Genomic DNA, 15,075 nt, shown 5'->3' with positions numbered 1-15,075 from the left:
GAAAACTCATACCCATCAAGAAAAAAGAGTTATTGACATTGTACATAGTACTTTCTAAGTAGTTTTATAACGCGTTTCATTTATAGAACATAACTTTTTCAAATTTCATTCGCTAATTTACCGTCGCTATTGCGCGATACAGCACAATATATAATATACCTTATAATAAAATAAGCCTTTCGAAATAAAGGGAAGTCATATGTAATCATTCAACTTTTTACAGAAACTTCTAGTACTGAATTTACTAGTATTGGCCGTTTTTGTTAATTAATTTTCGAAATGGATTCTTTGAAATTTATTATAATTGTCACTTTCTCGAGAGCTGTCAGAGCTATACCAATGGATATGAACATGAATATGCCTGGGAGTGATTCGAGTAGTATGAACCTTACCAGACCTGACATACTTGATGGTACACGCAAATCACTCCATTGGATTGCCACTTTATTCTTCTTATTTTTGCTCCCTTCTGTAGCGGCGTCATTGATATATGCTGGCAAGAACCGTTCTGCCACAATGCTGCATTTCATATCCACCCTATATTCGACTTTAGAAATTACTACAATGAGTTTTGCTGATAATGACGGAGTTGAAAACGCTACTTCAAGGGCTACTGGATGGATATTATTCCTGATCATGTGGGCCACATTATTTGCTTATGTCATTTCAAGCTGTGCAACCAGCATAATGAATAGCAACAATAAAAATCTGAAACTATTAGTCTCATTTTTTGGCAATAAATATCTTTCACTGCTGAACAAAGTTTTGGCTTCTATAATAATAATTTTAGGTTGGCTGAGGGTTTGTTTGGCACCAGTCGCAATGTTTGGTTTTTGCAGGAACAAGCATACTGGCCAATGTATAGCACATGGGATAATGGGCTCAAGCTTTATCCTTTATGGATTCATTTATACATTAGTATTGCAGGTACCCTTGCTGCGGAATTCAACTGCAAACTGTTCTCAAGATTACATTGACAGTTGGGTCATGTGCCTTTACGGCATAGTGAACACATTCACAGAACACAGATGGGGAAAAGAAGAGTGGTTGATGCATGATTATCAACACACAGCAATGGGTATATTGTGGTGGGCAGGAGGTATATTAGGCATCTATTTATCAAGAAAAAATAGAAGAACATTTATTCCAAGTTTACTAATAATCTTTACAGGATGGGCAATGACACAGCACGCTCAGCGTTTAGCTATAAGCACAAATGTCCATTATTTTTTCGGAGTCATTTTAATGACAGGTGGAGCTTTAAGAATCTTAGAGATATCGGTTCTGCTAGGTGATTTGCGAAGCGACACTAAAATCTTATCATTCCAATATCTACCACCATTTTGCTTGATAGCCGCAGGCGTCCTTTTTATGTCCGCCAATGAAGAACAACTTATACTAGTGTTGCGACTAAATGCTGAACACAGTTCATATGTAATGGTGGTACTTTCTGGCGCATTTTTGCTCCACTTTTGGGTGATCGTCTGCCTTGATCTATATGTATACTTGTCGGAGAAAAATGACGCAGATATACTAGGTAAATATTCTGACACGTGGAGTAATGAGCTAGAGTCTAATATTGTGTACGAACTGAGTACTAATGAAGAGTCGGAACATCCGAATGGTTCAAATAGCTTTGATTTATAATTACTTTTTAGGAAAAATGTAAGGAAAAGACTTCCAGCATCTGAGGCATCACAGCATACTCTTAAAATACGCTCAAAGCCTATATTTATGTATATAAGCATACATTTATTTCAGAAAATTCTAATTGTAGCAAGTAGTACTGAACCGTGAAGGCTTCCAAGGAGTAAGCCATTAATGTTTTATTCAGCTTAACGTTATAGTTGCGGGACAGAAAGTTCAAGGTGGGCGCGTCCTCAAATACGACATTTTGAAAAATTCATTTGCAAGTTGTAAGTATATAGAATATTGAAAATATATTTATTCAATTGGCGCTTCATACTAGACTAAACATCAACTCCAAGATATCAGGAAATGTACTCACTGAGGCAGAATCAAATAGCATGGTCTAGAACCGGCATAATTGCGTACGGTGACTCTGAATCCTCCGAAGGAAACTTATGTATCACTTTCCTTGAAACAGTCAATGGAAGCAATTGGAGATTCCATCCTCCACAGCGATATATTATACATCCCCAACTCCATGAAATACCCACTTCGCAAGGTAGCGTAGGCGGTAGCAATATTAATGTAGGTATTGCCTCGCCTACAACTGTACCAAGTGCTTCCACACATGTTAGGCCCAATATCCATTTTTTTTACAATATTTCATCCATCCATTGGAATGATTACTTTAGCTTACCTGGTGATATGCTTACAGTCTGTGACGAAATCGGGAATGTGACAATGATGATTACTGGTCAAGGCTTAGAGGGAGCCACCACTTTTGAAAAGCTAACATTATTATTTCAAGATAATATATATAAAATGCATAATCATGCAATGCCACTTTCTCCAGTGAATCAATTACAGAATACTCTTCTCGAGAAAAAACAAACGAAGAAAGAATACAATACAACTATTTTGGATTTTCATTGGATAAGCTCCTCAAAAGCAATAATTGGTTCACAATTCTGTGTCTTTGATTCTTCAGTCAAATGCTACAGAAACAAAGCCCAACAAGTATCCCCTTTCGGCGTATTCTATCCTCCTTTCATGAAATATGCGTGTTTAGGTATCCGTAGAAATGGGCAAATTGACTTCTGGTACCAGTTTTCCAATTCAAAGGATCACAAGAAAATTACATTACAATTATTTTATTCACAGGATCAAAGATCAAAAGAGCTAGATTGGTTTGAGTTTGCCAAATTAACACCAATCAATGAAGAGCAAGCACTCCTAATTACTACATACTCAAAACTCTCCAAGAAATTATCTTTCTATAAGTTGAATGTATCTTGGAATGCCCCCGCAGATAAGTCTGAAAATTTATTAAATGATCCCACTTTAAGTGTAAAATTAATATTGGAATCAAATGTAGAAAGAGTTGATTCAGAAGGGAATATTATTGAATTGATGAACATACATCCGCTCTTCAAATCTCCACTCATAAAGGAACCATCACCTGAAATACTTCTTATCTATAGAGTTTGTGGTACAAACAAAAGTATTATAAGGAGACAAAAGATAACACATATCGATCTTTCGACAGAGTACTTATCAATTCTCAAACCAGACCTGCCTTCTACTCAATCTGGTAAAGGTGGTTTTTTGAAGTCAGAACGTTACAGTATCTCCCAATCTGGCGAATTGAAACTAGATAATATCGTGGTTCATGTTACTTCTGAACTTATAGATGGTTTTATTACATTTTATTTCGAAAACGGATCTGTCGCAACTTATAATCAAAACGATTGGATATTAGAAACAGAAAGATCAAAGAAAACAACAGGTTCAAGCAATTTCTCCAATGTTATAATGTCAATATTAAGTAGTGGTTTCCACTATCCTGCATTGCCCCCCTCTGGCGTGATAGAATGGATGACTGTCTCTCCATCTATGGCGGGTATCATTACTAAAATAGTGAAAGATCCAGTTCCTAAATTCTTCCCTGTATACCAAAACGATGTACTTTCAAAGGCAAATGACAATATCAATGCAGTTGCATTTGCCTTCTCATTTGCAAACATCACCCACAGGCAGCTTGCGTCTGAGGATTTAACTATTGCTTGTAAGACGCACATTTTAAAGATTGCTAAATTGGATGTTAAAAGAGCCGAAGATTTTATAGTGATCTTGATGTCGAACCTATTTTCTTTTTTCAATGTTTCACCAGACGCACCAAAGGATATAATGGACAAAATGATAATGAGCAGACCAATTCAAAAAATAATGTTATTACAATTGGAGCTGGGTAGTGGTTTTGGTGACGAATCCATAGCAAAAATAGCCAGAGTAATACTTTATCTGAAAAATATATTGTTCGCATTATCTGGCGTTTCACGTAATCTTCAATTTGCAGTTGAACAAATGAACAACAGTAGCAATTCTACAAAGAGTATTTTCCCAGCATCATTTTCGAAACAAGATTTAATACACTCTATAATTCCTATTGCGAAGTGGTTTGTGAAATTCACTACGTACTTGATACAAGAAGTTTTATTGTTGATCAACAACCCACTCGACATAGGTCCTACTTTGGTACTAGGTATATTTGGAGCTAAAATGCCAAGACATCTAATTCTTACAATTTTATCAGAGATTAAAAAAATCATCCAACTAATTACGAAATTTCCTGAGAATACGTACCCTGTGCTGAATGAGTCATCTCACTTTTTAAAAATGGTACTGAGTGAGTCTCCAGTAAATTTTGAAAAATTTGAGACTTTCCTAGTTGATGTCAACAATAAATTTACCGCATTAAATGAACAACAGGTGCCAAATGCCAGGGAAACATCTTTAGCAAGAGAATATTCACTTCTCATTAGGGGTGTAGTGCCAACCGACCAATCAAAAATCACTGAGTTTCTGTTGAACTATTCAAGGAATGCAATTATATCTCGTGTGAATGCGGCAAACATTTTCTTCTCCGACACTTCTGGCCTGAGCATAAGTAATGATGAGCTCTTTGTTCCTAAACTTCATCATCTGCTAAAACCTATTGCGGATGGATTAATAATTGAACCGCAAGATCTTCCTGCCGGTATGAAGTCATCAAGAAAATTCAGCCAGACTGCGTTTGATGGGATCACCTATGATTATTTCAGTCAACTAGAAATGCAAACCGGGAAACTGAAAAGATGCAGTAGATGTGGGTGTGTTACCAGAGCAGGATACGTTATTTCCCCTGATAAGACAATTGTGGCAACTTCAATCCAGACTAGAAGATGGCCAACAATGTATACAAGGAATTGTGTGTGTTCTGGTATGTTATACGATTTAGAAAGTGAAACAAACAGCTCTACGTGATAAAAGAACGTTTTATATATAGAAACTAAGGACAGTCCTTTCCATGAAAAGCGATCAAGTAAATAGCACTGTACGTATTTAATGCCTAACAAATTCATATAAATTCAAGTAACCCACTGTGCCTGCTCTTGATTTCTTTTGCGAAACGTCGTTACATCTAAAAACGACCTTCATTGCTTTTATGAGTGTAAATCAGGCAAAAACCCAGACGGAAACTTAGAATTTTTTTTCTCCGTCGAGTTCTGTGCTTAATTGTTATTTCCGTTTCTTTTCTTGACACATGATTGTTTTTCTAGCAGTGAAAACTCCCTATAATAGAGAGCTTATCTAACCGAAAATGTAAATCTTGCATTGAGAAAACTACTGCTGCAAAGAGATGAATGAGTGAAAATTTTTTTTCCTCTTTTACAGAGAATAAAGCTAGTTAAAACCGCTACAACTCTTGCTCTAGGAAGAGTTGAATGTTTGAATGGTGTTTGCTTATTTATATATAGACGTATCTTGCAAATCATTTTTGAAAGTTTTGGAATTAGTTGAGGCTAAATCAAACTACGAAACCGGATCAAGACATGACTATATTATCTGAAGACAGTTATTATATGGAGGTAAAGCAAAATTCGCAAGATCTAAGTTTGAACGCCCCAAAGGAACCACTTAGTGATGTCACACCAACTATAATTACTAGAAGACCTTCAATAAGTAATAGCGTGGCGGCGGGTAACAGAAGTGAGAAATCAACGAGGTCAAAGAGAGCATCTGTTTTAGATAGAAGTACAGCAAAGATAAATTTTAGAGTGTCCTCAAGAGAAGCACATATTATTAGAGAATCATGGGCTATGATGCTTAGTGATGAGTTGACATCTGATATGTATACTCGATTCTACCAAAAACTTAACACCAATCGTCGGTTGGGCATCAGTTCGAGCCCATTTTCTAGCGCTAGATTTTCAGAAATTCATAAAACTAACATTGTGAATAACTCAAAACAATTGAACGTAAAAACAACCTTGGCTGCTGGTCCTGCAGAAGATGTCGATGTTGAAAAATCTCTGTTTGCCATACAGTTCTACGAAAATTTAATTCATATGGATTCTACAGTGGAGAAAATGTTTCCATCAATTAGACATCAAGCGGTATCTTTCAGCAAAATTGTCAATAACGCCGTCAATAATATGGAGAACATCCATGCTTTGGATACTCAATTGAAGAATATCAGTAAAAGACATGCCAGAATCCTATCAATCGATAATCAGAAGTTCGAAGTAATGGGTTTAGCTCTGTTAAAAACATTTCAAGATAGGTTTGGTTCTCTTTTCACTATTGAACTAGAAGAGTGTTGGTCCAAATTGTATTCCTATTTGGCCAATTGTTTATTACTGTACGGTAACGACCCAATCCTACTGAAGCAAATCAATGAGAGCTATATGTGTGAAACGAGCTCACTTCATGAAGGAGAAGTGAAGCCAGCTGAATCAGTTGACGACGACTTTGACTTTCCAATCCCAGAAATTAGTGACGACGATGAACAGCAAGAAGAAGAAGGCGAAAAAGAAAGATCCAGTACGGCTAGCAGAAGACCAAAGGGCGCCTTCTTCAGACCACCCACAAAAACTGCTATTACTGTCCTGGATGAACCTCTCCCAGAAGACACATCTAAGCCCACCCGTATGCCAGTCAAAAAGCTTTACACCAATGTACCAAGAAGCACGAACAAAGTACCACAGGGGAAAAGAGACTGCATTGTTATGTGAGCCAACCATCCATAAGAGTTTTTGCAACTCGGGTATACATATACATATTTATAGAAAATATTCATAACTGCATTGTTTACTAGGTGCTGCAGTGACTAGTAACGCTAGAGAGACTCATTATAACCCGGTTGAAGAAGTTGACGCGTCGTAAATTCTTTTTTTTAAAATTCGCGTAAAATTTTTAATTAAGTAGGCTGACTTCCTCATTTGGACAGGCGGTTTGATATATAATTGGAAGAAGTTTTGCCGGCTGTTGAGTAAGATTAACAGAAACTCATAAGATATACGTGTGATAGCTTCTCACAATCGATCGCTTTTTTCTTTGGTGAGGTTACAACCCTGTTCTGGTTTACAGTGATATCCCAACTTTCGAACAACTTACGATAACTTACTACCATAACTAAACCATATTCAAAATCTATATTCTACAATGTCTAGTATAGTATCTGAATACGATACATCGGATCTGCTGAACTCATCATTTTATTCTTCTAACTCTACAAACGCTTTAGAACACTCCAGAACGTTTCGAAACTCCCTAATACTGAAAGAGATATCTGATAGGAGTATAAATGCATCATTGGGACAGCCATACACAGCCAAGGATAACGAATGTGAATCTGAAGAACAGATACAGTCACAGAGAGCATGGAATCCAGAAACGAAAACTGTAAGTATTGCAGCTTCACCTTCTCTGAGTGCTCTTGCTGATATATTGAATGAAAAATCAAAAAATGCAGAACAAAAGATGAAGATAACGCTTGCTACTGATTCAATAATACAGGAGGAAGAAGAGAGCGAAAATGAAGAAAATCTATTAGGCCAGAGTAATGATCTTTCAGCTAGTTTTCCATACAGCCGTGGCCAGAGTGCCCCAAGCATGGTAGCCTCACCTAATTTGATCGACTTGGATGACTCAAATAACTTCAATTTTGTCCGTCATGATCCACAAATAGATCAGCCTGATTACCTAACTACTCCCAAGGTTCAACAAGGGGCCACTGTAACTGCGCCAACAAATTTCCAATTACCTTCAGAGCTTCCAGATATATCAGAAAGTGCAGCTGAAGAGGGTGACTCCTACGAGGAACTTCCTACAGCTATAGAAAATCAAGCAAAAAATAAAGATCCCGTAGAAGAAGCAAGCGTTCATCAAGTTGAGTTTTTAGAAGAGAAACCAAAGTCGCAATCCTTCCTATTGCATCAAACCCCAGCCTTTGTCAACCCTGGTAAAATTGTTGAAAATACTATTACAACATACGAGAAAAATCCATCTGTAAAGCCTAATGTAGTTTCTACCTTAAATGGATCAGCAACTGAAAATGAAATTCCTAAGCCTTTCTCTGTGAATCGTTCTATCTCAAATGACGAAAAGCATTTGAATCGAGACGAAGTTACAAAGAGGCCTAATATGATTGAGAGGAGAACGGTGTCCACAACACCACTGTCAAGTAAAAAAGCTACAGTCTCATCTATTCAAGATTCAGTAAAATCCAGGAACACCCTGTCAAAGCAACCACCAATACAGAAGAAGAAAAAGAGTATATTCTCTTTCTTAAAGAAAAAGAAGCACTCGGATACGCCAACGGGTAATAACAGTCCATTGGCAACGTCAAACACATATTCACAACTTTCTCACTTAAACCCATCATCAGGTACAAAACCTGAAAAATTAGCAAAAAAATCGCATAGCAGTAACAGTATTTTTGATACATTTCGTCGAAGTAAAACTGAACCAACATTGAACGTTCCTAAACAACGCGTGTCTCAACACCAACAAAATCATGACTCTGCTGCCATTACGAATAAGAGGAACAGTCATGATACATCAGACTCATCTGAACAACCAATGATGAAAAGAAACCCTACGCCTTTGAATTTCAATACGCTGCTAAATTTAGAAGCTACACCAAGCTCGATGGATGGAAGCACTAACACTGTAGATATCGCAATGGAAAAACTTTCTCCAACTTCGGTACACGATGAACCAAGAAGAAGAGATTCTGGTGAGGCAGTCTTTCCCAAATCACTAGATGAAGATGAGATAGATTCAATTCTGAAAATAGAAAGAAATAGATCAATAAGGTCTAATACGAACAGACTTTCCATAGATACATTATCCATTAAAGCGCAAAATGATGGTATGGTTATTGAAGAAGCTTCAGATGTCATATTATCTGCGCCTGATCTAACAAAGAGTCCTACAAGTAGTATCTTAAAAAGTGGTAGATTTGAATCAGTGGACACACTGAATACTACTGCTCCGACAGATAATTTTGGATCAATCCATGCTAATGATTTTTCTTTAGCTGATGTTGAACAAGAACTTAACCAACTAACCTTAGATTTTGATGATGAAGGCCCCTATGTAAATGATGATACTGTAATTAATCCTTTCAAAGGTTTATCTGGAAGCGAAAAACAGGAGGAAATTGTGGTAACGAATAATGATACTGATAATATTGGGTTTACAGAAGATCGTGAATTAATTACAGATATAATGGAATTTGCCAATATCATCGATTTCGGCGATGAAGTTAACTTTGACTTAGCCTTTGATGATGAACAGGAACAAGTAAAAAGCCCTGATTTCAAGACATTTAATCCTGCTGTTATGGATATAAAACCAAATAAAATTGCTCAAGAAGACCTACCAAGCCAAGATATGGAACTCCGAAATGAATATAACGATGCTGATGTATTGGATGAGTACGAAGATGACTGTAATAATGTAAATCACAACGATGAAGATTTTGAAAATGAAGATTTCAATAATATAGTGGAAGAAACTGAAGAAGATCAACCATCACAAATGCCATTTTTGCCAAGTACAAGTCCTGATACTGGTAGACCAATTTCGATGTCTTTTCGTGGGTTAAAAGTCCCAGCTGCAGGAGATGCGTCTGCATATTCACCTTCGAATACAGAAATAACAAGCATTGAGAGCTACACAAGTGGTATTCCTTACACTGAAAAGGTGACGCGGCCAACTGTTAGCTTTTCAGCCAAGATTATATTATATGATACATACAGTGAAACTGAATATGACAGACATCCAGATATCGGCACATGTAATCAATTGACTCCACAACTGGCTCAAATGATCAAAGCCGAACTGAATGAGTTAAAGGAAACTATGGAAGTTCATGAAGATTCGACATGTTATACACAGTTTTTTTAAAGCTAAAAACGTTCTATAACGATAGTTATATATTATTTATTCAAATTCTCAAAATATCATTATTATTATTTTTTTTTCATATTAAACTTTTAAATAGACCTCATCGAGCATTAAAAAAAAAATAAATGAAGATGCTGAAAAGTCTTCGATATAAAAACATTCTCAGGTTGAACAAACAAAAACATATTCACCAGGGAAGAAGAATGATAGATATCCCTACGAAAGCTGTTCCAGGTCAGTTACTATTACCTGAACATGATTTGATAGAGACAAGACGTGAAGGGGACAGAGACGTTCCAGTAGTGAGAAAATATATAGCGGGAACGGGTACAAAATTAGTATACTATAATGACGAGGTAGGTAATGTCATAAGAAGTACGAAAGTTGGTGATCTGTATGTAGAATCATGTACCAAAGAATCGGATAATACAGAAGCCAAAGAGGAAGACAGCACCAGAATTACGGAATTCATGAAAGTTAGTGTTGGTGATATGGAATTGTTATCGAAGTATAGTAATAGTGGCAACATTATTCTTCCTAAGGAAGGAGATGTAGTTTTATGTCGTATTACTAGGATAACGCTTCAGAGAGCAAATGTGGAGATTGTTGCAGTCGAAAATAAGAATATACCCGTTGATGGGGGTGTAGGCAGTAACGGATTGGGAGAAACTGCTGTTGGTGGTGGTTCTGGTGGTATAACGTTTTCCATATCACAGGCGTCATCAGATCTAGGGGAAACATTTAGAGGTATTATTAGGTCACAAGATGTTAGATCTACCGATAGAGACAAAGTGAAGATGTTGGAGAGTTTCAAACCTGGTGATATTGTGAGAGCTCAAGTATTATCATTAGGAGATGGTAATAATTATTATTTGACTACAGCAAGGAATGATTTAGGAGTTATATTTGCGAAGGCAGAAAATGGTGCTGGTGGATTGATGTACGCCATTGACTGGCAAAATATGATATGTCCAAGTACGGGTAGTATGGAGAAACGCAAATGTGCCAAGCCATTTTAAGATTCATTCAGGTAATATGCACACAAATTTGATTGATAAAAGATTTTTGTAACCAATTTCCTTAGTGTATTTTATTCACTATTTTCTTTTACAGAAGAAAAACAACCAAAAAAAAAATTATATATTTATAATGCATTTTATATCTTTACAGGTTATGCTTCCACTGGATACAGTAGTTCATCTGCATGACCTCTTAAATCGTATTCACTTAATCCTACAACTGAACCAAACTTCTCAAATCTTTTGAGATAATGTTCTCTCTTTTGTTTTGATATTTTTATTAAACTTGGCCAGTAAACTTCATGATCATATTTAAAATCTAATTCACCACCGTATGTGGCATCTAATGCTTGTGGTGGGACGTATTTGGGGAATGGTTCATCAAAGACAAGTTTTTCTCTTGTTTGTGGATCAATAAATGGATGAATTAATTTTAAGAAAGACCATGCTAACCAAGGAATATTAGTTAAAAGAGCTTTACCCAATCTTTCTGGATAATGTGTCTGTAAGATATGTAAGACTTCTTTACCTACACCTAATGGTGGTATTTTACTGTTTCCCGTTACTTTTGGAACATCGCTATATTCTTTGAAGTCTATTAATAATGCTAGAGAATCTTGACCTTGAGGCATAAAATCAATGACTCTCTCAAGCATGAATACTAAATGTTGAACTTGTCTATGTGAAGTCTTTGTATTTTGTCTACCAGGTTTCAAATATAGGATGGGTCTAGCATCATTTTCATATCCCAAGACGACTTGTTTACCACTTTCATTTTCTATTGCGACTAAATCAGAGTTGATTTTATCGCCATTTTCTTCACCGAAATTATTGATACCGAACTCTCTTCTCCATGCAAGGGACAGGATGATTCTTTGAATTGCATCTTTAACAACCCATTTTGTGGCTCTTAAATAACGCAATATACATTCTCTCGTGATCCAAGCTTTTTCAAATATCGATAGAGGCATAAGATCAGAGGTATCATTACGATTTTTTTCTGTCATTGGGATCATTAAATCGGGATTCTTGAAATGGTTTAGCACTGTGATGTATTTTTCATGTTGTTCTGACGTAAGCTTTACAGATTTAGGTGGATGTATAGATTCAGGCAATTCTGCGATGGGCGTGTCCACTTTAACCAATGTCTTCTTATTGCTATCGGCGACTTCCTCTTTCTTTTTACCAAACCTCTTGAACATTATTCTTCTGTATATCTGACACAATCAATGTTTAGTTGGAGAAAATGGAAGTAAAATTAGGGAAATGAAAACAGCAAATGCACCTAACAACGTTTTATATCTTGTTCTTCTTATAAATCCGAAACTAACCTTACAGCAACTATCGCTCGCTATACGAAAAGAAACCACTGAATTTTTTTCTTCCACTACGACCGAAAACTTTTCATCTCGAAGTGCCTCTTTTCTGCCTGTTTGGTAATCTTCCGTAACGCTGGCGACAGAAAGAAAGACGCGTTTTTTTTTTTTTACGTGGAAATTAAATTTGTATTCCACGGGAGTCGCTGAGAGTCGCCTGTGAAAGAGCCGTTTTGGGTGTTTTTCCGTGGAAAGAAAAGAAAAAATGAATTTTGGAGCGGAATGACTTTTTTTTTTTTTTTCTTTCATGCAGGGTCTCCTGTTTTAGGGAATTGTTTCTCTTTTAGGTACGATTCCAGGGATTTCCGTTTATGGCAGTTCTGGGAGGGTTCGTTGTGCCGAGATGAGGGTTGGGTCGGTTGGGCTTTAGGGCTGGGGGATAAAGAGGGTTTGCGTTTTGTAGGGCTTACAGTGGTTATGGTCGAAGTATTCAAGAAGATGTTGTTCGAGTTGGAAGGTCTCTTGCGTTTTAGTATGGGTCTGACAGGCTTAGTTGTATGCAAATGGTCCGGTGGGGTTCGTATTATTTCAACTGGTGGTGGTAGTGGTGCTGGTAGTTGTGTGGACTCAGATTTTGGTGGTTCTTTGATGGGTCTGCCTGCAGAACCACCAAATGCTACCCTTGATACTTGTCTCTTGATGTTTTGCTTGTTATGGAAATATGAAGAGAGTCTCTTTCTATTATTCCCCCATATTCCCATGCCTCTCTTCTTGTTCGTCAACAGAAATGGTGCATCAACGATAACCGTTTGCTTCTTCTCCCGTTCTTTAGCAATTTCCTGCACATTCATTCGTAGCCTCTCAGCACTTCTTTCCTCCCGTTTCCTCGTATCATTTTCATATTTGAAGTACAACATCCTTGGCGGTAATTCGTACTTATTCTTTTGGGGATTCTTCTTCAATTTTTCGATAATACACCTTTCAATGTACTCTTTTTCAAACTCGTTTAGATCATATAGATAGTCTGTCTGGAAGAACTTTGTATAATAATTGCTTATTATGTCATTATTAGAGATGAATCCGTGATCAATATTATTAGGAAATTCCACTCTGAGTAAATGTAACCAAATGAAATCACTTTCAAAAATTAAACCAAAATTACTCCTTTCCAACTTAACCACTTGTTCCACTTTCATATTCCTTATTTTTGACAAAAGTGGTAAAATAAGATACATAGGAACATTGTTAATATCATCCAACATCCTTGAATTTTGCAATACCGCTAGTTCACATATTTCTTTCAAACTCTTCATAATATATTACTCTTACTTCAAACAGTATGATCATAATAATGCTTTTAGCAGCCTCTCACTATCTTGCAGAAACTTTGATATTCTTCTCATGCCATTCAATGCTTTCAAGTCTTTTTTTTTTCTTGGCTTCATATAATACGTATTTTCCGTCTTGGCTGAAAGAAAGTTACAACTGTAGAAGAAAATATAGTGATGGGCTTAGCATGGTGACAATTTCCGTAAGATAAACTATCTGGGACCCTACTTCTAGAGTATAGTCACTCTAATAGCAATATGGGTTTCTTGTCTTGCCATTATTAGTCCCGAAGGAGAAAAGTTTAAATATTATAACAATAATATATAATCTAGTCATGTACATATTAAACTTTAGTCAACTTTGTGAGCCATAGTTTTCAGATTAACTATTCGCCACGGAATGCTTTGATGACAGCGGGTCTTCTCATCATATGTTTCGTCCATTTATAAACTTCAGGGAACTCTGCCTTGATATTTATACCAATTCTATCAACTACATTATTCCAAGGAACAAAGGATAAATCAGCAACTGTTAATTTATCCCCAACTAGCCATACTGGATAATCAAAAAATTTACTTTGAGATAATGGCGTAGTACCAGCGGAATAAGCAGCTGCATTTTCTGTATCGAATTCCATAACTAATGCTTCTCTCCTTTCAGCTAATGCCATTTCTACAACCCCATAAACTCTTCTTACTTCATCCGTGTACCTTTCAAGGGCACTTTCGATCTTTTGACTGTGGAAGTACTTGAAATGTAAAGCTTGTCCAATCATTGGTGCGTGTCCAGAAGTTTGAAAGAACAGCCAGGAGTTGATTTGTGATTGCTCGGTCAATTCATCTGACCAAAGGGTTGGCGTTCCAGTCTCTCTCCAGTTTTTATTTACCAAATGCAATAAAATGGCGCCTGATTCCCAAAGAGCGAAGTTATCTAAACTGTGATCAATCAAAGCTGGCACTCTAGCATTTGGATTCATGGCAACAAATTCAGGTGCCCTATGCTCGCCTTTATTAAAGTCTAGGAAGATTGTTTGGTATGGTAGCTTTAATTCACTTAGTACTATGGAGACCTTGAATCCATTTGGTGCTGATCTGTGGGAAAATAATGTATAACCTTGCATTGGTTGGTTCTGGAAAAATTTTGTGATTCTTGAATATTCATTCTTTGGTTCCTGGTGTAGTATTTCTGGATGTGGTGCATTTATGTTGCTATTACTATTTATATTTATGTCACCATTATCATTATTACTATTGAGATTATTTGGATTTTGTTGCTGAGATAGTTCAAAATTTATATCACTTTCGAGAATTCCCCCATTATTATTATTTATATTCACATTGCGTAAAGCATTGGAAAGTTGGGAAACTTGGCCCACTGGGTTGTTAACAAAGTTGTTTTCATTCATAGTTCTTTTTCTTTTGATTGTTATTGAGATTGTGCCTTTTTGGGTCAAATAGAAATTCCTTTTGACAAATCCGCTCCCTTATTTATTGAAAGCTGTCTTACGTAAATTGAGTAGGTTGCTCCAGGAAGTATGCGTCTAAGTA

General features: G+C 36.5%; 8 protein-coding genes across 8 annotated transcripts; 5 read left to right on the top strand and 3 right to left on the bottom strand.

Annotated features, from left to right (window-relative positions):
• Window positions 1-279: 279 nt before the first annotated feature.
• On the top strand, window positions 280-1,647 carry YTP1 (Ytp1p; the record flags this gene model as incomplete). The annotated part of the gene is made up of 1 exon (XM_003955323.1): window positions 280-1,647. One exon carries the CDS (start codon window positions 280-282, stop codon window positions 1,645-1,647), a length of 1,368 nt encoding a protein of 455 aa, XP_003955372.1.
• Window positions 1,648-1,998: 351 nt separating this feature from the next.
• Window positions 1,999-4,932, top strand: SIN4 (Sin4p; the record flags this gene model as incomplete). The annotated part of the gene is made up of 1 exon (XM_003955322.1): window positions 1,999-4,932. The coding sequence occupies one exon, from the start codon at window positions 1,999-2,001 to the stop codon at window positions 4,930-4,932; it is 2,934 nt and encodes a 977-aa protein (XP_003955371.1).
• Window positions 4,933-5,531: 599 nt separating this feature from the next.
• Window positions 5,532-6,683, top strand: KAFR0A08010 (uncharacterized protein; the record flags this gene model as incomplete). The annotated part of the gene is made up of 1 exon (XM_003955321.1): window positions 5,532-6,683. One exon carries the CDS (start codon window positions 5,532-5,534, stop codon window positions 6,681-6,683), a length of 1,152 nt encoding a protein of 383 aa, XP_003955370.1.
• Window positions 6,684-7,113: 430 nt separating this feature from the next.
• On the top strand, window positions 7,114-9,864 carry BNI4 (Bni4p; the record flags this gene model as incomplete). The annotated part of the gene is made up of 1 exon (XM_003955320.1): window positions 7,114-9,864. The coding sequence occupies one exon, from the start codon at window positions 7,114-7,116 to the stop codon at window positions 9,862-9,864; it is 2,751 nt and encodes a 916-aa protein (XP_003955369.1).
• A 203-nt stretch (window positions 9,865-10,067) lies between these two features.
• Window positions 10,068-10,883, top strand: CSL4 (exosome non-catalytic core subunit CSL4; the record flags this gene model as incomplete). Its single annotated transcript, XM_003955319.1, has 1 exon — window positions 10,068-10,883. The coding sequence occupies one exon, from the start codon at window positions 10,068-10,070 to the stop codon at window positions 10,881-10,883; it is 816 nt and encodes a 271-aa protein (XP_003955368.1).
• A 152-nt stretch (window positions 10,884-11,035) lies between these two features.
• On the bottom strand, window positions 11,036-12,085 carry PDR16 (phosphatidylinositol transporter; the record flags this gene model as incomplete). Its single annotated transcript, XM_003955318.1, has 1 exon — window positions 11,036-12,085. One exon carries the CDS (start codon window positions 12,083-12,085, stop codon window positions 11,036-11,038), a length of 1,050 nt encoding a protein of 349 aa, XP_003955367.1.
• A 419-nt stretch (window positions 12,086-12,504) lies between these two features.
• ELA1 (elongin A) lies at window positions 12,505-13,512 on the bottom strand (the record flags this gene model as incomplete). Its single annotated transcript, XM_003955317.1, has 1 exon — window positions 12,505-13,512. One exon carries the CDS (start codon window positions 13,510-13,512, stop codon window positions 12,505-12,507), a length of 1,008 nt encoding a protein of 335 aa, XP_003955366.1.
• A 401-nt stretch (window positions 13,513-13,913) lies between these two features.
• Window positions 13,914-14,933, bottom strand: URE2 (glutathione peroxidase; the record flags this gene model as incomplete). The annotated part of the gene is made up of 1 exon (XM_003955316.1): window positions 13,914-14,933. One exon carries the CDS (start codon window positions 14,931-14,933, stop codon window positions 13,914-13,916), a length of 1,020 nt encoding a protein of 339 aa, XP_003955365.1.
• Between the last annotated feature and the right edge of the window lie 142 nt (window positions 14,934-15,075).

Source organism: Kazachstania africana, chromosome 1, assembly GCF_000304475.1.
Source record: "Kazachstania africana CBS 2517 chromosome 1, complete genome".
Taxonomy (NCBI): domain Eukaryota; kingdom Fungi; phylum Ascomycota; class Saccharomycetes; order Saccharomycetales; family Saccharomycetaceae; genus Kazachstania; species Kazachstania africana.
This window is presented reverse-complemented; position numbering and strand designations above follow the sequence as displayed.